The sequence below is a fragment of the Carya illinoinensis genome, chromosome 1 (assembly GCF_018687715.1).
Source record: "Carya illinoinensis cultivar Pawnee chromosome 1, C.illinoinensisPawnee_v1, whole genome shotgun sequence".
NCBI classification, from domain to species: domain Eukaryota; kingdom Viridiplantae; phylum Streptophyta; class Magnoliopsida; order Fagales; family Juglandaceae; genus Carya; species Carya illinoinensis.
This window is the reverse complement of record NC_056752.1, coordinates 30379241-30399286: the sequence shown is the minus strand read 5'-3', so window position 1 is coordinate 30399286 and position 20046 is coordinate 30379241. Positions and strand designations below refer to the sequence as shown.

General features: G+C 39.7%; 1 protein-coding gene across 1 annotated transcript in view; it reads right to left on the bottom strand.

Moving 5' to 3' along the window:
• Window positions 1-767: 767 nt before the first annotated feature.
• The window catches only part of LOC122314946 (signal peptide peptidase-like 3), a 31159-nt gene continuing 11880 nt past the window's right edge, over window positions 768-20046 (bottom strand). The window contains exons 7-14 of the mRNA XM_043130605.1: window positions 13448-13482; window positions 13192-13348; window positions 12251-12304; window positions 12084-12176; window positions 9857-9999; window positions 8922-8992; window positions 1362-1445; window positions 768-1211 (exon numbers count right to left, since the gene is read on the bottom strand). Coding sequence (XP_042986539.1) covers window positions 1105-1211; window positions 1362-1445; window positions 8922-8992; window positions 9857-9999; window positions 12084-12176; window positions 12251-12304; window positions 13192-13348; window positions 13448-13482 — 744 coding nt within the window. The 3' untranslated portion in view covers window positions 768-1104. The remainder of the gene's footprint in view (window positions 1212-1361; window positions 1446-8921; window positions 8993-9856; window positions 10000-12083; window positions 12177-12250; window positions 12305-13191; window positions 13349-13447; window positions 13483-20046) is intronic.

Sequence of the window (20046 nt, the reverse complement as noted above, 5' to 3'; positions counted from 1 at the left end):
GTAGTGTATACAAGTTAGATGCCAAATAATCGAGAAAATAAAAATTAAATGGAAATCAAAATTTTGAAGTTATTGCTTATGAGGATGGAAATAGTTGATGGGGACGACAGGACAACCTGCAATTTTTGGACCGTCAGATCAAGTGGAGAGAGAGAGAGAGAGAGAGAGAGAGATGAAAGGGGGTAGGGTTTATTAAACCAAACGGCATCATTTCAATTAATTTTTTTTCTTACAAATAAATGAAGCGACAGTTAAACATCATTTTTATATTAGGTATAGAATATAAAATATAAAATATATAATCCGTGGGTTCATCGATTTGTAGAGGGTTCATACTGGGAACTGAACTAACCAATGTTGATTTCTACCTTGTTGGACCGATGACCAATCAGTTCACCAGTTTTGACCCATTTTGGCATCCAACGATCGGTTCTGATTTTGGCATCTAGAGTGGTACACTAGAGTTAAAGTAATCCCAGAGAAGCCAAATATGGCTGATTTTGTATTCTATAGCATTCTAGAGTAATTTTGATTTGCCCAAGACATTGCAGAAAAGTCTCCCATGCACAAAATACGTATTTAATTCAACGAATCAACAAGCCTCTTATCACTTGAAGTTCCGAGAGACGTGGCCATGCTGTAGGAACAAAAGGTTTCCTTCTTGTTCTCAAAACAATTTTAATCCATTACTTCGCGTTCAGCATGCTCTGATACCCGTAACCATTCAGACAGCATTGATCCAAACAATTGATTGATCATATACAAAATAAAATTAAACTTCTTCTTGAGCATATCATCAGTAATCAACGTGAACGAAGGAAGAAACAGTTCAGAATATTACAAAGAGATGGGGATTGGGGAAGAACTATCGTTGGGATAATAAATACAAAAGAAGCAGATATACAAGCCATCAAATCCCTTAGATGAATTGTTGTTAAAATGTACAGCCCTACACTGTTCTTACTGTCTTCTTCGCATCATAAGGAGCCATTGTACTTATTGAATGAAATAACATGGAATTCCACCTCTTTACACTGTATGCTTAGAAAGGTCCGTGCAATTTCTGCTCATTTCCTTGAGGAAGATGGAGGCCGATCTAATGTTTCAAGCTTCTCCAGAAAGACCCCTAGGAGATGACGGTGGCTCCTCTGTGGCATAATTCCAAAGGTGCTTCAGCTCACCTCTCACAAGACCCAGTATGCCAATAAGACCTGGTAACATAGACGGAGATGAAGGATGGAAAAGGTTGAGAATATAAATTGGTAGTAACCAAAAAGAAACTGATACTGTGGGAGAAGATTTTCTTTCTATAGCTAACAGAAAGATAACTCTACCTAAGGCTAAATAAAGAAATTTATTACCTAGAGTACACGGAACAAGATAGAGAAGTGCAGGCTGACCATGCCCGTCCATTAGACATAAGCCCAGATATGTAAGGAAAAGGCCTGAAGCAGGAAAATCATTTTGTCAGTACTACTGAAAAGAAAACAGAGAAACGTAGAAGTGTATGCATGGACCGTATCACGGCTGCTCAGGAGTACCAAATCAAGATTTCATAACGGTATGCAATAAAACTTTTGAAGTCAGAAATCATAAATATATTTGTTGAACACTGAACTTCAGCTATCAACTTAGAAGAGAGTTAACCTTAGATAAGAATAATTTCATCAGTTCTCAGAAAAGATGCAACACCACCAACCAAATGAAGGTCAACACTAGACAAATTACCAGACCAGCTGTGCATCAAGGAAAGAGCACAAAGAATGACATGGGTCAATTTCACTAGCCAATTACAGCTACAGAAGTTGTTAGACCCAATCCAAAAGGTCTTTCATTAGCAAGGAAAGTTAACAGACATCCATTTATTGATTTCTTGATCCCTTGCACTACTGCAGTCCCTCTGAGGGACGTAGAAAGTTCTAGCCCAAGATCCCTAGACCTGTTAGATATTTGCTGCCATTTAGCACTAACAAAACACCTAATTTTTTAAATAAATGAAAGTTGAAATCCATTTGTTTTCAAAGCATATACACGATCTAGCATATACAGGCATTTGTTTTCAAAATAAATAAATGATCAAGCATATACAGGGTTTCTCTTCCCCCCACTACTCAACGCCAAAGACCAGATCAGTGGAACCCCACCCAGCAGAAGCTCAAGCACCCACAAAACCCACCACCAGGTCATCCCCATCATATTGGATGCCACCTTGAGCTACCCAGCCCTTCTCTGTCACACTTGGACAGCACTTTTGCAGCTAAAATTGCACGTCTTCCTTCCACTGCACAAGCTGATGCTGCCCAGAAAATAATTCCAATCCAGAGGTGTTTCGTGGCATTGCCTTCAGCTTTGATCTTCCTCTCTCTCACTGAAGTTAATTTGGTGTCAAGTTTTTATTTTTTTTAAGATAAGTAATTTGATGTCAAGTTTTTAGAAGTTAGATTGTTTTGATCTGCTTGGTTATAATAGTAAATCACGGGGAAAAAACAACAGGATGCTAATTTTTGGTGTATGTGACAGACTCAATTTTAATATTTGGAAAGGAAGTTGGTTAAGTTACAGTACTCGACTTTAGTGTCAAACACCATGAGAAATCTGCGTTAATTGTTGTTAGCCTGTTGAGTGAAATTTGAGTTTTTAGTTGATAGTATGGGATCAATAAGAAATTGATGTGGTAATACGTGTGTGCATTAAAATAGGTTATTATTGATGCGTTCATTGTTGTTTGGAGCTAAGAGGTAAGTAATGTGATCACACCCCTTACATGTGTTGTTAAAAGGTGTTTGTTTATTATTATACTACGCATGGCCATTCATTGAAAGGCCCTTTTTATGTACCTATGCTACGATGAAAGTAATTTATGGATGTCTTGGCATAATGAGTTGTAAATGCTATGATGTAATGTCTACTATGCACCGATGCCACTAATATAGGTCAGCCAAGCATAAGATACTTATTATATTATGACATGCCATGTTGTTATATGCTTCACATGCACCATTTTTTTTTTTTTTTAATAAGTCTTCACATTTACCATGTTAAGATAAGATAAAGATAACTCATGAGAATCAAGAATGAAGCTTTAATGAATGGCCAACAAAAGAAGGCATGCTACAAATGCAAAATTATGGGTAGATGTGTACACCACAAACAATCATGAGCAAGGTGCGGTCTACCAGAGATATGTTATGAGATGTTACGTGATCACCCTTGTGATTATAGGCAGTGGGATCGAAGATGAAAGTTATGAACAAGTTAAGAGGTTTCCCTTTATAATCGCAGGCAGTGGAACTGGAGGTGAACAAGTTAAGCAGTTCTCCTTGTAGTCATATGCAGTGTGAATGGTGCAAAAAGAAAAGTATGATTGGCCATTAAGCAAGTGAAAGATAAGTCTACTAAATCATGCATAGAACATGTTGATTAATCTATGAACATGATGCTTGTCTAGTTAATGTTAGAATTATGCAATTTTTCCAAGAAAAACCTATGTTAATTATGTTTATTGTATGATGCATTATTTACCGAGTGACTCGCTTTTGTATGATTTTTTGCTTTTATATGTTCAAGTGAAGAGGCTGACGTTGATGAGGGATTTCCAAATAGTTAATAGTGTTTTAACACTTATGATTGACTTTAAATTTCCATGCTATGAGACCCTTTTTATTTGAGTTTCAGGACATTTCATGATATGTTTTAAATTTTTATGATTCAATCAGATGAGGTAAATTTTTTATTGTTATGTGGATCTCTTAGCCTAGCGTAAGTTTAACATTTTGGTAGCATTCCAATACTCATGGAAAGGGGGTGTTACATGTCAGCATCCTAAGTTTGGCAAGGGGGTGGAAGACTAGGAACTATGTCCATGTGACTTTTTATAGTTAGGTTAGGATAAACTTTTTACAGTAATCTCAAGATGTGTTAGAAAACATATAGCAGGCAAGTGTTATTTTTACAAAATTAGTGGTGAAAGAACGGATCATCTTTTTCTTTATTGCATGCCTGCCAAAGTTCCTTTCCTCAACTTATTTTTGTTTGGGATGGCAAGCAAAGTTATGGAGATTTTGGCTTGTTCAAGGAGGTTCATTTGGGAGGCAGTAGCGGAAAATGATTTGCAATGCCCACCTATCATGAGATATGCAGGTTGTTCGGGCAATGCAGAGGTGTTGATGGTACACTTTCCCAGTCACCGTCGAAACATTTGCTTTTGAGGCAATTTTAGGAGTGGAATGTGGATGGTGCAGATTGCAGCATCCAAAAGTTGTGTTCTCTACTCTTGAGGGAGTTCTCGACTGTCCTGTACTTTTGGAATAAGATCAGCTGATAATATATATATGTATGTATTGAGTTGCCAATTCTTTACCTCCTTTGCATTAGGGTTGTGCCTACTTTCTTATAAAATTCTTTTTACCCATCAGAAAATGTTGATTCGATGGCAGATGGGTTCCATGGTTAACATACGGATTTTTGTTATCCAAGTTAATGTATATTAGATTTTTTATACTTAAATTGCCATTTATTTGGCCTAGTATTGCTTTGAGTTTCCTTATAAGTACGAAAGGATCTTAGATCTCCTGACTCAGCCATTCACAATTCACTTAACTGTGTCAACTCCACCTCTACCAAACTCCACTCCTCCTGCCACTCATGACTTGGCAAATGTAACATACAGGTCCTAAAATAGGGCTTAGAATTATTATTATTATTATTATTATTATTATTAGTATTTCTATTAATTTTAAGATCTGTTTTGAGATAGTGATTTTATTTGATTAGGTTTCTTCCACTCTCTACACCACGTATATCCCTATGTTTGATTTCCCAAGTTTGAATAGTTTCCTAGTTGGAAACCAAATCACACGTCAAAAACCCTCCCATAAATCCTCTCTCTTTCCTCACAATATTCCATTCAGCAAACCCACAGTACCCTAGTGGCCAGAACCATCCTGCAGTAAAATCAAACCTTCTCTTCCACATAACAAACCAAGCACCCACTCGCTGGAAACAGCCACAGAAACTGCCAACCCAGCCACCTGAGTCAGACGCACAACCTTTCCTCTCTCGCCCACCATCGACCACAGCGGACATCGGAGCACCACCCAGGCTACCCAGAACCTGCCTACAAGGCACACCCCACCACCTTGCGCCATTCCGCTTGTGCTGCCAATCACCTTCTGCCACCAGATCCACTGTCCAATCTCCTCTCTCGGTCACGAGCTACAACGTGAGATTGTGGAAGTAGCGCGAAGAGGTAAGTAGCATGATCATACATTTATGCACGCTGTAAATATTCAGTTTTTGCATGAAAAATGTGATGTTTACCATGCAACGCTAGGAGCCAATTCAAGGTTAGCCAATTTTCATGAACCTCTTATGAATTATGATGATATGCTTGCAAATGAGACTATGTATGCTATGCTGACATGGATTGTTGTTAGAATGGATGATATGTTATGAAAATCACATGAATGCCATGTTTGATGTTATGCCATGCACAAGAGTATGCCATAACATATAAATTCATGAAGTCAAACATGTTTTCATGCATTATGAAAGTTAGTAAGAAAACACATGAATGACAAGCAAACTTTAAGATTGGCCTTATGTTATGGGTGGATGTGCAAGTCACAGACTCCAGCATGGTCCACCACATGAAAGATATGAGAGCCCTCTTGCTCTGCTTTGAAGCTGTCTTTGGTCTCAAGGTGAATCTTTCAAAATCTGAAATCGTTCAAGTCAGCTCCATTGATAACATAAGCAACTTGGCTGCTTTTTTGTGCTGCAAGGTGTCATCCCTGCCTATGAAGTATCTTGGTCTCCCTCTTAGGGCCCCTCATAAATCCAAGGCAATGTGGGATGGGATTGTTGAGAAGATCAAGCATAAACTAGCAGGCTGGAAGAGACTTTACCTATCCAAAGGCGGCAGAATCACTCTGATTAAGAGCACACTCTCCAATCTCCCCCACATACTTTCTATCTTTATTCCCCTTGCCTACAGGTGTGGTGCATAGACTGGAGAAGACATTTCATCATTTCCTATGGGGCAGTATTGAGGACTTGAAAAAATTCCATTTGATCAAGTGGGATAAGGTATGCACATCTTTGTCCAAAGACGGATTGAGGGTTCGTAATTTGAGAACTTTCAACAAGGCTCTCCTAGGAAAATGGTTATGGCGGTATCACAGGGGAAGAGATGCCCTTTGGAGGAAAATTATTGATGTTAAATATGGCTGTGAAAACTTTCTTGCTAATTGCAGGTTTGCGGTGGGTAGGGGCACACAAGTTAGATTTTGGCACGAAACTTCGTGTGGCAATGTTGCTTTGAAGATTGCTTTTCCCTCCCTTTTCAGGATCGCATACGATAAGGATGCTGCAGTTGCTGATAATATGGCCCTCTCGTCCGACTCCACTCAATGGTTAGTGAGATTTATTAGAGTGGCACAGGATTGGGAAATGGGAGATATTGCTGGTTTTTACATAACGCTCTGAACTTCCATGCAGATGGAGAGGATTGTTTGCTTTAGTCATCCACAAGGAACAAGAACTTCTCAGTCCGATCTTTTTACGAGGTATTATCGACACACCCCCCAGTGCATTCCCTTGGAAGTGCATATGGAGTAAGGCTCCCCTTAAAGTGGCTCTTTTTGTTTGGTTAGCATCTCATAGGAACCTCTACTTAATAGATTGATGCTTCATGTGCAAATATGACAGTGAGTCAACGGATCACCTACTTCTCCATTGCAAAGTAGTTAAGGCTTTATGGAACAAAATTTTGACAAGGCTCGGTATGGCATGGGCAATGCCTAGAAGGGTGATAGAGTTATTGGCATGCTAAAGAGGAATCCGGGGCAATGGGCAGATCACGTCTATTAGGAAGATGGTGCTCTTTTTCTGATGTGGTGCACTTGGAACTAGAGGAATAGTCGTTGTTTCAAGGGTAAGGAGCGCACACCAGAAGGGTGTAGGGACTTTTATTTATCATACCTTGCTACTCTGGGATGCTTCTATTGTATTGAATGGAACTTCCTTTAATGATTTCTACGCTGCTTTCGCAACCCTTAGCTTGTATTTAGACTCTTTTGTATACTCCCTGTGTACTTGGGCCTTACCTATTTACGTGGATTAATAATCTCTTCTTACTTATCAAAAAATAAAAATAAAAATCTGGACCCATTATTAAGGTTTACATTTTTTGAGTCTAGAATTAGGCCCAGGTCCACGAATTTTACATGAAGCCCAATTGAGGTTATTGGACAATATTGGATAAGGCACAGGCCCAGAAAATTATTTCAGGATGACTGTGGATTTTATTGGGCCCAATAAGCTGATTGAAGCGCATTTAATTTATTGGGCAAGCGGATCCATTTTATAGAGTAATGGGCCTGAGAAATTATTTATAAGCTCATAAATGTTTATTTGACAAGTTGGGCTTATTTTGGACTCAAGACCCGGCTCATTGGAATTCATAAAATACTTGGCCCATAAAAATATAGGCAAAGCCCAAGAAATTGGTTAGGTCTATTTAATGCCCAGCCTACTTTTTAAGCCCAAGGGAATTACTAGAATCCCACAAAGGACCCAAGAAAAAGCCTAGGACCCATTGGGAAATAGAGGATGAACTAAGTGTTTCGGGTTTTTATCTAGGCAGTACGTAAGTTGTGTGCCTATTTTCTAGGTAATCAATTACGCGCCAGAAATATTGGATTAGCGCTATGAGGTAAGTAACATGATCATACCTTTATGCAATTTGTACAGTAAACGAATATTGTTCTCTAGAAGTATTATGTATGTATGACCCTTTGATGGATGCCCCTTTTTACATACCCAAGTCATTAAGGAAGTGATTTTTACTGCCATGATAGATGATAAATGCCATGATTTTAAGTACATGTTTCATGTTATTCTGCATTGCACATGCACTACGATATTTTATGATTTTATGTGATTCCCATGCATTACAATATTTCATGACTAGTCATGATTTTATATAGTTCCCAAGTATCACAATGTTGCATGAACAACTATGATTTTATGTGAATTCCATGCACTATGACAAGATATGATAAGACAAGAAAGCATGCAAGTCTGATCATGAATAAGGTATGATTCATGAATCGTAACCTATGGCCACAGGCGGAATTAGAATCTTCAATATTCACTAAACCTAACTCATGGGAGTCAACAGTGGGTACCAGCCAATAAAGAAAGTGAAAGGCAAGTTAAGGCATTTTTGCACAGTTCATGTTCGCGTTTATTTGTGTTTATAGTATGCACTTTTCTCAAGAAAACCCTATGTTTATATTATATTTACTATATGATGTATTGCTTATTGAGTATTTGACTCATTTTTTGTGCTTTTATGTTTTAACCACCCCAAGTGAGGATTATTATGAGGATGGAGCTCCAAGACAAAACTTGACACGGGGAGACAAGCCATAGGGAGATGAGGCAAAGGCCTAAACAATTCATGATATGTTTAGTTTCATGTTTTCAGTTTAATAAACAAATTTTGTTAAGCACATAAAACTTGAATGATTTTAATAAGTGCTTCCACAAATCCTTCTTTATGTTTTCAGTATTCTAATAAAAAAGGATTTATTTTTATTTTATGAAATCTTTTATACGGAGCTTCTATGCAAGTGTTCAAAGGTTAGTAGCACTCTGGGTCCCCTTGATTTCCAAAAATGGCTTTATTCATAACCCTAGGGGGAAGGGGTGTTACAAATATTGGGGTGAATACAGATGGTCCTATAAACAGTAAGATCATGCTCAAATTTTATTGAGTTTATCATGCAATTATGGATCCGATTCAAGTTCTAGTTTGTTAGATGCATGCAACAGTACCCTGTTTAGATGGAAGGTAAATCACTGTGATGCAAATGCAAACAAATTGAAATGCAGATGTATGTTGCAAGAGCACTCACCAAATCCATACCCAATCATCAGCCAAAGAAAATATCCATTTGACATTCCCTTCTTATTTGCTTTGTCATATCTAAGACCAAAAAAAAAAAAAAAAGTCAGAAAAAAAGGGATTAAAATGAAAATTATCAATGAAAACAATTTTCAGACTAAAGCGTAAAAAAGCTAACAAGAATTATTTAATAACATAAATGCATTATCCCTGTATCTAACAAAAGCTCACAAAGCATAAAAAACCTAATTATGTTTCAAACGCTCAATCCTAAAAGCACAAGTATCCATCAGTGCAGCCTGATGTTGAACCTGTGGATGTTGAGCTAAAATGAGTTGAGTTCTTTATAAATAGTAGTGAGCTGAGATGATGAAGTGATTTTTCTGAGACCCATCTAAGATGAATTTAGATATGTTTAGATGGTAAGATGAGATTAGATTTGTTTATGGGAAATTGAAAAAGATTGTGGGTCCCACATGTAAAGAGGTGTTGAGTTGAAAAAGGCTGTAAGTCCCACATGTAAGAAGCTTTCAAAATTGAGATGAGTTTAGTGATTTGAGAGTTGTATGTTTGGATCTCAATGCACTCTAACAACCAAACCGGGCCTAGTGGTCAATGTGTGGGTTTGGAATGAGCTGCAAACTCAAACATCCTGAATTCAATTCTGTACTAGGAGTTCTTTTGATTAGATACATGGTCCCGGCGGATAGGGTTATGTATTCTGGATTTACTTTCCAAGCCCTAAAGGGTCTTGCCTTGGTGAGATTCCGCATCATTAAAAGAAATCTAAAAGTATTGGCCTTTCAGCAATGCATTCAGAATGAGCTTTCAATTGAAACTGACCACCCTAGAGTCCAGTAAGCTCTAGTGAAAGGGAATCCCTGAAGTTTATAACATTATTCAATGCAGTAGTTTCACCACAGTCAAAGTACACCAAACTATTACCTGAAAGCAAAAGATATAAGCAATCCAGGAAATATAATGTCCCCAAAGCCAATCATATCATAACCACCCCAGGGGTCAAAAATACGAGGGACTCTCAAAAGCATGGGAATGGATTCTCCACCACTGTTGTCACCTCGAGCAACCTACAGACAACAATGAAAACTCATATTCAAATAACACATATATAAAGAAGTCATGCATTCATAATACAACCGTCTAAAATATTATGTATCACCAAAAGTTGGAGTATCACAGATATATGGCAATACGGAAAGATTCATCATCCAAAAATTTATAGCAAAGTGAGAAGAGTGAAAAACATGCACACACACAAAGGTATGTGTGTGTATGAATATACACACATGCTTGCTCAAAATGCCATCATTCATCACATGGTTATAATGAAGTTTAATAACAACGTCCATTGCCTAGTCTAAACGTTCTTATCTAAGTTTTTTGTAAGTATAAAATCCAATGCAAAGAGTTTCACCTGCTGAGAAACATTCTTATCTATGTTTCGTTCAGAAAAAGAAGAAGATGCCAACATTCAACCCATAGTTACAAAAAATTTGGCATGTGATGATGGGAGGTGTGGAGTCAGGATTTGAATGGAAATTAAGGTACTGGTGATGGTGCTCATGAAGTAAGAAAGAAGAGAAGTAAGGGCTGCAGATGAGAGGGTCAAGTAGTAGCACATCTCCATGGTCCTACGACTCCTACCCATGTAAAAGGCCTAGAATTATCTATGTTGCAAGGGCCACCTTGGTCAGTTCCCAGTCTGGATTGCCAAAAACAGTAATAAACTATTGTAGAGAATATCCATAAGCAATCAATATAGAGCAGTATCTAGGCTAAAACTTGCAATTTCTGACAGAACAAAGAAAAAAAATAAAGTTCTAGGCATTAGTAATTTTTAAATATTGATTTTGCCTCTCCCTATTGAGAAAAAAAAAAAAAAAGCATATAGCCATGGTATTTTATTTCCAAATGCTAGTTATCTACAAATGTAATCCCTGTACTTTACAGTATATCATGTTATAGTACACATTTAAAATAAATTTCTAATTGTACATACTTGAAGTGACCCAAATGAATGTTTCATAGGTAACCAAACTAGCGATTAAACTAAACGTACCCCATACCATGTACATAAAGTATCAGACCTAGTTCCCACGAGAAAATAAAATTTGATATGTTACAATTAACAATGATATAGCCGTTACCCCTCCCATTAACAATTAGAATAAATGAACATAAAATTTTTATTTCAATTCATAAATATACATACATGCTTATAGTAGATAGGAATTTTATAATATTCATAAACACTACTAGTTTGATATACCTTTGTCAGAAACATCAGCAGTAAGTACTACAAGAAAAGAATTAGGAGGCTATGCACAGCTAGTCCATGGTATAAGATAGGTATCCCCATTTTTCCCAGCTTGTCTAAATTTGCACACACACACACACACACATACATATATAGTCTGATTTAATCACAATCAAATTACTCAACAATACAAGAGTATCATGTTATGTTCATTAGCAATTTTATATCCAGACAATTCAAAGAGGTCCAGTACTTCTTTCTAAATATTGTAGATTATTCTTGTTAATACCAACTGACATGAAAAACCAGTACATAAAAGTGCATATCATAATGACCAAGGGACACGTTGGCCACATCTACAGTATACTTTAAAAGGACAGATTAATGTCACAAAGGGAACTCATTGTAATAGATTATGAGCTTACGAGGCCAACTTTGCCTTGTAAAGATTCCATTGAAGACTGGGCACCATGCTCCTTAACAACTAATCAATCCAACGTGGACTTAGTAATTAGGTATGTCACATGATTTGCAAAAAAATCCACATATCCTTCTACATATTTTAGGACTTTAAAAAAAAAAATCAAAATCAAAGTGTATTATGGTATAACAAATAAGACCTGCCATAACTAAATGTAATATCAAGTATTTTTAGGTTCAATTACAAAAAAAAGCATGGGAAACTCGAGCCACAATCACCAACATAATAAAAAAACTTAAAGGCACCACAAGGCATCCAGTCGTCACAAGCTGCTCTAAAAACTTTTCTTCTTTCCAATGTTCCCATAAATCAATATGCATATAATAGAATGATTTTCATAGCTTGAAATAAGAGAAACAAACTTGCAATTTAACAATAAAAGAAAAAGCAAGTACAAAGAGATTAAAACTTACAACAATCATAACACTCTCATTGAAGATTGCTTCTGATATGAACACCCAAAAGATGTCATAGATAAACGCACAACAAAGAAGTACAGTAGCAACCTGCGGTATCAGAATGCTATCATGATATCATAATGAATTTGGATGGAAAACATGAACACAAACTACTTACATACCTTGACATTGGGTAATCGGGCAATCTGTAAGACTGTTATAATCAAGCAGATACCCTGAGAAGAATGAAGCAGCGTCATAGTGGAAAGAGAGAAGCAAGAAGGATTTGAACAACTTTGTATCTCAATTTCAGATTGCTTTATGTGCAGCCAGTATACAACATATTTCAGCAAAAACCAATACATTTCGAAAAGTACAAAAAATTATTGTTTGTAACAATGTGACCAACATAGGAGGCAAACCCATTTTCCTACAAAGGTGCATACTACATATTGTATAATATTGACAAAGCTCAGTGACACAGGACTTTGAATGCTCGAGGTTTCTGTGCTACACACAACAGCTTATACATGACCAAACTAGTTCGGATTACGAAGATGCTCTATTCCATCCTACAAGGCTATGATCATTCTAGTTTAGAATTTAAAACAGGTTTAGATTTTTTTTTTTTTTTAAAGAATGAGAAATATAAAATTCCAACTGTGTAAATTTAGGCATGCTTACAGCTACAACCAACTGATATATCTACATTCCTCTCTGACTCATCTACTGCTACAAATAATGAAGAGCTTTAGAACCAGAAAAAAAAAAATCCATGAAGACCTTATGAGAAAGGAACGAACCAAGATTTCTAATTAAATATTGGATGGGTTCTAAATCCCAGCAGAAATTCGTACACCAAATACATTAGCCTGATCTATTGCACACAGCCTTATGTAAGATAACCAAATAAAAAAATCTACTGCTTCATCTTGCTTGCCAATTTCAACATGTAAGACTAATACAAAAGGAAGAAAAGCTGAGCAAATTCCATATCCAATTCAGAACTCAACATAAAAATGTATCCAGTAGTTTGAAATTCCGGATTTTAATAAATCAACACATTTCTTTCAAACAAGATAGAAGAAAATAGCCTGGCACACAGATACTGAATCATACTTACAAGAACATCTTGACCGAACCATGAATATGATGCCTTACGAGTAGCAGCCCAGAAAATTGCAAATGCCATACAGAACAATAGCACCACAAGTGACACAATTGAAACCTCCCCAAGAAGAGGCAAACTCACTATAGTTTGCCCATAGTTTCTGCATTTTCTGCTTAACAAACAGTAAAATAATAATGAATGATAGTGTAAATGTAATTCCCAGTTAGTTGATAGGTTTAGCAGAAAGAAAAATTAGAACCCTGTGTACCTTAACATCAGGCTAACTATACAAGCATGCATTCCCTGAAAAAAAAAAAAAAAAAAAAAAATTATCAATGCAGCAACATTAATGTGATTGCAAAAGCAATATAAACAAATAGAAACCCAAAAAGAGAGAATGATCTATACCTTCCCCTAAAGGAAAGATCTAAATCGCTTAAGTTTGGTTTACAATTTGCAAGCATTGGAGCAAAAACATGACATGATGAGGAGTTGCTGAAACAACTTAACTCAACTCAACTAAGCTTTAATTCCAAATATATTGGCCAGCTTTATATCCTCCTTGACTGATCTAAGAGGTACCTCTTCTCATATATGTTTACAATAAGCATATCCAAGTATGAAAGGTGGCATTTACAATAAGCTTTAATTCCAGCTAAGCTTCATCTAACCTCTCTTCTCATATATGTTTACAATAAGCATTTCCAAGAATCAATTTTTTTTTTTTTTTTGATAAGTAAGAGATTTTATTGATCCACGTAAAAAGGCAAAGCCCGAGTACACAGGATGTATACAAAAGAGAGCCTAGTTACAAACTAAGTGCTACGAATAGTAGCATAAAAGTCATGAAGACTTGTTCCGTTCAATACAATAGAGGACGCCCAAAGTAATAGGGTGTGAAAGAAGAAAGCCCTGAGACCGTCGAGGGAGCGTTCCTTGTTCTCAAAACAGCGTCTATTCCTTTCGATCCATGTGCACCACATTAAGCATAAAGGTACCATCTTCCAGACAGTAGCTATCTGACGATTGCCCCTCATCCCTTGCCAACAAGACAATAAATCAATCACCCTCCTAGGCATAGCCCATGCAATACCAAGCCTGGATAGGATTTCATCCCATAAGGTCTTAACTACTTCGCAGTGAAGGAGGTGGTCCACAGATTCACTGTCATGTTTGCACATGAAGCACCAATCCAATAAGTAGAGTCCACGTTTTCTTAACTTGTCTATAGTCAAAATTTTACCATGAGAAGCCACCCATCCGAAGAAAGCTACCTTAAGGGGAACATTGCACCTCCAGATGTTCTTCCACGGGAAGACATTGCAGGGGTGATTTGTCAAGGCCTTGTAATAAGAACGGACTGAGAATTTCTTATTTCCTGTGCGTATCCAAAGTAAGCAATCCTCCCCTCCAGCCCTTAGCTTCATTTCATACAAAGCGCTATAGAAATCAGTGATGACTCCCACCTCCCAATCCTGGGCAGCTCTAGAGAATCTCACAGACCACTGGATAGAGTCATCAGCACTACACATATTATCGGCTACCGAGGAACCCTGATCAAAAGCGATCCTGAAAAGAGAGGGGAAAGCATTTTTCAGGGCGACATCCCCACACCAAATGTCATGCCAAAAGCGGATGCGTGTGCCTCTTCCCACCGCAAATTTGCAGTTACCGAGAAAGTTATTCCATCCATTCTGAATAAATTTCCAGACTCCCACGCCGTATGTCCCTCTTGCTTCTTTAGTGCACCATCCCCCCCAAATGCTCCCATATTTGGCATCTAAGGTATGCCTCCAAAGAGCATCTCCTTCAAGATGATACCGCCATAACCATTTCCCCAGGAGTGCCTTGTTGAAGGTTCGCAAATTTCTTAGGCCCAAACCACCACAAGACAACGGAGTGCATACTTTATCCCATTTGATCAAGTGACATTTCTTTTCATCCTCTAACCCACCCCATAAGAAATCGCGGAAAGTCTTCTCTAGTCTGGTCGCTACCCCTGCAGGCACGGGGAATAAAGAGAGGAAATATGTTGGGAGGTTAGAGAGCGTGCTCTTAATAAGCGTGATTCTTCCCCCCTTGGACAAGTAAATTCTCTTCCACCCTGCCAGTTTGCTTTCAATTTTCTCAATCATCCCTTCCCATATTGCTTTGGATTTATGAGGGGCTCCCAAGGGAAGTCCAAGGTATTTCATAGGCAAGGAAGAGACCTTGCAGCCCAAGATGGCAGCCACCTCGCTTAAGTTGATAACCGAGCCAACGGGAACTACCTCCGATTTTGCTAAGTTCACTTTGAGGCCAGAAACAGCTTCAAAGCAAAGAAGAAGAGCACGAAGGGATCTAAGTTGGGCTAGATCCGGATGGCAGAAAATCAAGGTGTCGTCAGCGAAGAGGAGGTGGGAGATTGTCAAGCTTCCATGAGGAGAACCACCTACCGAGAAGCCCGAGACGAAGCCGCCTTCCACTGCCCCTTCCAGCATTCTGCTCAAGACATCCATTACAAGTATGAAAAGAAGTGGGGAGAGAGGATCCCCTTGTCGCAGACCTCGAGAGCTGTTGAAGAAGCCTTCCGGAGTACCATTGATCAAAACCGAGAATCTGACTGTTGAGATACAATGCTTTATCCACTGGCACCACCTTTCCCCAAAACCATACCTACCAAGGATATACAATAAGAAGTCCCAGTTCACATGATCGAAAGCCTTTGCCATATCCAATTTGCACAAGATACCTGGAGTGCCGGATCTGATTTTGCTTTCCAAGCATTCATTGGCAATGAGGACCGAGTCTAGAATTTGCCTTCCTTTCACGAAAGCATTTTGGGACTTCGATATGATCTTCCCCATGACACCACTCAGCCGCTTCGCCAAAACTTTGGAGATGATCTTATAAACCCCACTGATCAAGCTGATGGGGCGGAAATCGTTCACTTCCACCGATCTTGCCCTTTTGGGAATAAGGGCAATGAAGGAGACATTTAGGCTCTTCTCAAATTTCATATAGGAGTGAAATTCGATAAAAACCTTCATGAGATCCTCCCTAATGATATCCCAGCAGGCTTGGAAGAAAGCCATGGGAAAGCCATCTGGACCTGGGGCTTTGTCTTTGTTCATACCTTTTAGCACATGAAGCACTTCATCTTCGTCAAAAGGCCTCTCCAACCAAGCCGCACTTGTGTGATCAATGGAATCAAGAGCTAGACTGTCTACCTTGGGTCTCCAAAAATATTGTTCTGTCAAAAGCTTATCATAGAAGTGAACAATATGGTCCTTTATCGCCTCTCTACCTGTTATGACCCTGCCCTCCTCGTGGAGGACCTCTATGGCGTTGTTCCTACGGTGAGAGTTGGCAACTCTGTGGAAGAACTTTGTGCTTCTATCCCCTTCCTTCAACCAAAGTGCCCGTGACTTTTGCCTCCACGAAATCTCTTCCATAAGGGTAAGTTTCTCCAGCTCCGCAACCACAGTTAATCTTCTTACCCCATCATCGACCGACAAAGTCCCTGTTGCATGTTTTGCGTCAAGCTGCTGCAACTCTAGGAATAGGCTGTTGCGTTGGTCATTAATGTTTCTGAAGACTTCGAAGTTCCATTTCCTTAGATCCTGCTTCAAAGCTTTTAGTTTCCCTGCGAGAACAAAACTAGGAGTACCCGTGAGTTGATAAGATGACCACCACGCTCTAACTTTCTCTAGAAATCCATCAACTTTCAACCACATGTTTTCGAACTTAAAATACCTCCTTCCCTCATGGAGACCCCCACAATCTAACATGATGGGAAAGTGATCTGAGCAAAGCCGGGGAAGTCGCTTTTGACATAGGGTGGGAAAGTGAGCCTCCCAAGAAGAGGAGACGACGAACCTGTCCAACCTCGACCAGGCCCTTCCATTTGACCAAGTAAAATCTCCCCCTGCCAAAGGGAGGTCCACCAAGTCTAGGTCAAAAAGGAGTGAGGAGAAATCAGTCATGGCCGAACCTGTGTTAGAAACCCCAGACCGCTCACTCGGAAACCGGGTGATATTAAAATCGCCCCCAATACACCACGGGATGTCCCACCAACTGCATAGACCAGCCAACTCATCCCAGAGAAGTTTTCTACTACCGTCATCATTTGGCCCGTAAACACCTGCAAAGCCCCAACAAAAACCATCGTCCACATTGGAGAAAGAACAAGCGACAGAAAAATCACCGATGCAATCCTCAATACAATTAACTATTCTCTTATCCCACATTACCAAAATACCCCCTGAGGCGCCCTTAGAAGCGAGGGTGGTCCATCCTGCATAAGGACAATTCCACAAACTTCTAATGATATGCCTATCAATAAGCTGTAATTTAGTTTCCTGAAAGCAAATGACATCAGCCTTCCATGCCCGTAAAAGATTCTTGATGGACAGGCGTTTGTTCGGGTCATTCAAGCCACGAACATTCCATGCTAGAATTTTGGGCTTCATGGATCACCAAGATTCACCCTATCCTTGTGTCTCCCTCTACCCACGCTGCCCTCCCGAGCGTCATAGTTTATCGAACAGGTCAATCTCTTGAGTTCCCTATCTTTCTTGCCTTCAGATCTAGCAAGAGAAGGCTGGCCAGCTTGGATTGCTAAGAGGAGAGCTTGCATCTGGTCCTCGAAGCCTTCACAGGACATGCCCAAGCAATGACGCATATCATTGACCTTCTGAAGAACCCACTCCGGGTGTGTATCAGTCCCTATATCAAATGGTGGCAGTGAACAAAGAGGGCTGAGTAGGTCCTCGGGTTCACTTGGATGAGCTGACAAATTCTCAGTCCCTAATTCCTTGCAAAAAAGCTGTAAATCTGACCCATAAATAGACCCTTCCTCCGAGGACCCGCCCTCCACAGAAGAGGCATCAACCTCTCCCATATCTGTACATAAAACCTTGGATAAAGTTTCAGAAAGACCTAAGGAGAGGATCGGATCTTCAGAGACTACCCCCACAATCGGACCGAGTGTACACAGTGCCCCCGATCCCTTAGAACTACAGTCGGTGGGTGTCTTTGTCTTCAAAAAACATTCCCTAGGTTCGCCGGAGTCGATCGGCCCGTTCTGTGTCGACGGCAAGACGTCGGTGGCCTGGGATGCTCCGGGTTGATCCATCGCAGCCAAGGGGGGTTTCTCGGCTCGTGAAAAGGCCTTCGGGTGCTCCGTCACTCTTTTGGGTGGCTCGCCGGCGACCGGCGTGATGTTCTGTGTCGTCGGAAGGGGGGCCCTGTTCATCGCCGGCGGGGAGGACAGGTGCTCGCCGGAGGTCGAAGGCTCGATAGCCTGTTGAGACAGGCCTAACACGCTGTCTGAAGGGCCCGTGGCCCGTGACACGTGAGTGGGCCCGTGGCCAGAGAGTGGGCCCGTGACCCGTGAGTGCGGCTTGGGGCTTGGGGCCTGTAACTGAGGGGCTTGGGGCTTTTTCCCCACTGCCCGGTCTTGCAAGGGCCTAGGGTGTGTGTTTAAGACAGGGCCCAGCCCGTTAAACCCATTAGTCCCAATTACCCCCCCTTCCCCTCCCTTTACCGTAGGCTGTTCAGCAACCAGGGAAAAAGCAGAAACCGTAGACTGTTTTCTCCCACCCACTACGTTGTCCAATCCCATCACCATGTTCAGACCCAAATCAACCCTTTTCATAACAGAGGAAACTTCTTGCAGTAATCCAGAAAGCTGAGCTCTGACAGCCCAGAGGACACCCTCGACATCCCCCATATTTTTACAGCCATCAGAAGATCCTCCTAATACTACTGGGCAAGAATCAGGTATGATGGGACCACTGGGTGAAATGTGTTCTGGCAAAGAACCAGCCAAAGTAGCTGCGTAAGAGATTGTTCCTGCCTCCACGACGGTTCCATCTTGTTTCACAGACTCCATGTGAGGCACTACCTGCTCAGCCACCTTCCTAAGGTGATAAGAGAACCCCTCCCAGCCGCTGCCCTTTGCTCCTTCTGGGATGATCAACGAACCCCTTCTCCTGCCATTAATGAATTCCTCCAGAAGGAGGTAACGTCCCCTAGAATTTCTAAGCAGTTGCAAAGTGAACAGCCCATTTCCCATTCTTAGTTTCTTAAAAAAACCTTCACGCAGAGGAGCATCAATGGCTTCCATGACCATTCTCACAACCCAAGAGGCTGTTGCACCATTAATGAGTATGAATAAAACCATGCGTCTGTTCTTCTCAGTAATACGAAAACTGTTAGCTCCTACCTTCGAGAAAAAGAAAGATTTTGACTCCACCATAAAACGCCTAACTTCATCCATCGGAACTAACTGTAAAGGGTCCTTAACAGAAAAGGAAAGGAAGAAAAGAAGCAAAAAGGGGAAGAAGTTGGATGAAGTTTCCAAGAATCAATTTATTGTCAATAAAAAACGAAATTTATATAATTAAGGATCCATTTTTCCTTTTACTTATCCAAAAAAAAAAAAGATTCATTTTTCCAACGGAAAATATTTATATTTATTTTCCATGGTTTAATCAAGATATTTGCATAACTGATATTGGAATAATTACCCATTTTTTGCTGTTTGATTGAAACCCCAAGAAGAAGTTAAGTTTGTTACAGTTGCAACGTAATAAGAGAAAGAAACACTCCTACAGCATTCTAATGGTCTTCAAATTTTCCTTGAACGAAATTCCACGATGGATGAGTATGTGCTTGGTCATTGAGTTATGAGCTTGGGTAAATCCACCTAAAAGGTTAAGCTTTCAGGTTCAATGCCTTAACAATATGTTGTTCTTGGACTCCACATGCTTGGCTTATTTGGTTCTGGTTGTTGGGTTAAATTGAGCCATTCCGATCTGTTAGACTTGTTATGTTTTTGTTGCGGTGAAACGAAGCTCCAAATTGGTTGAGTATATGGATGAT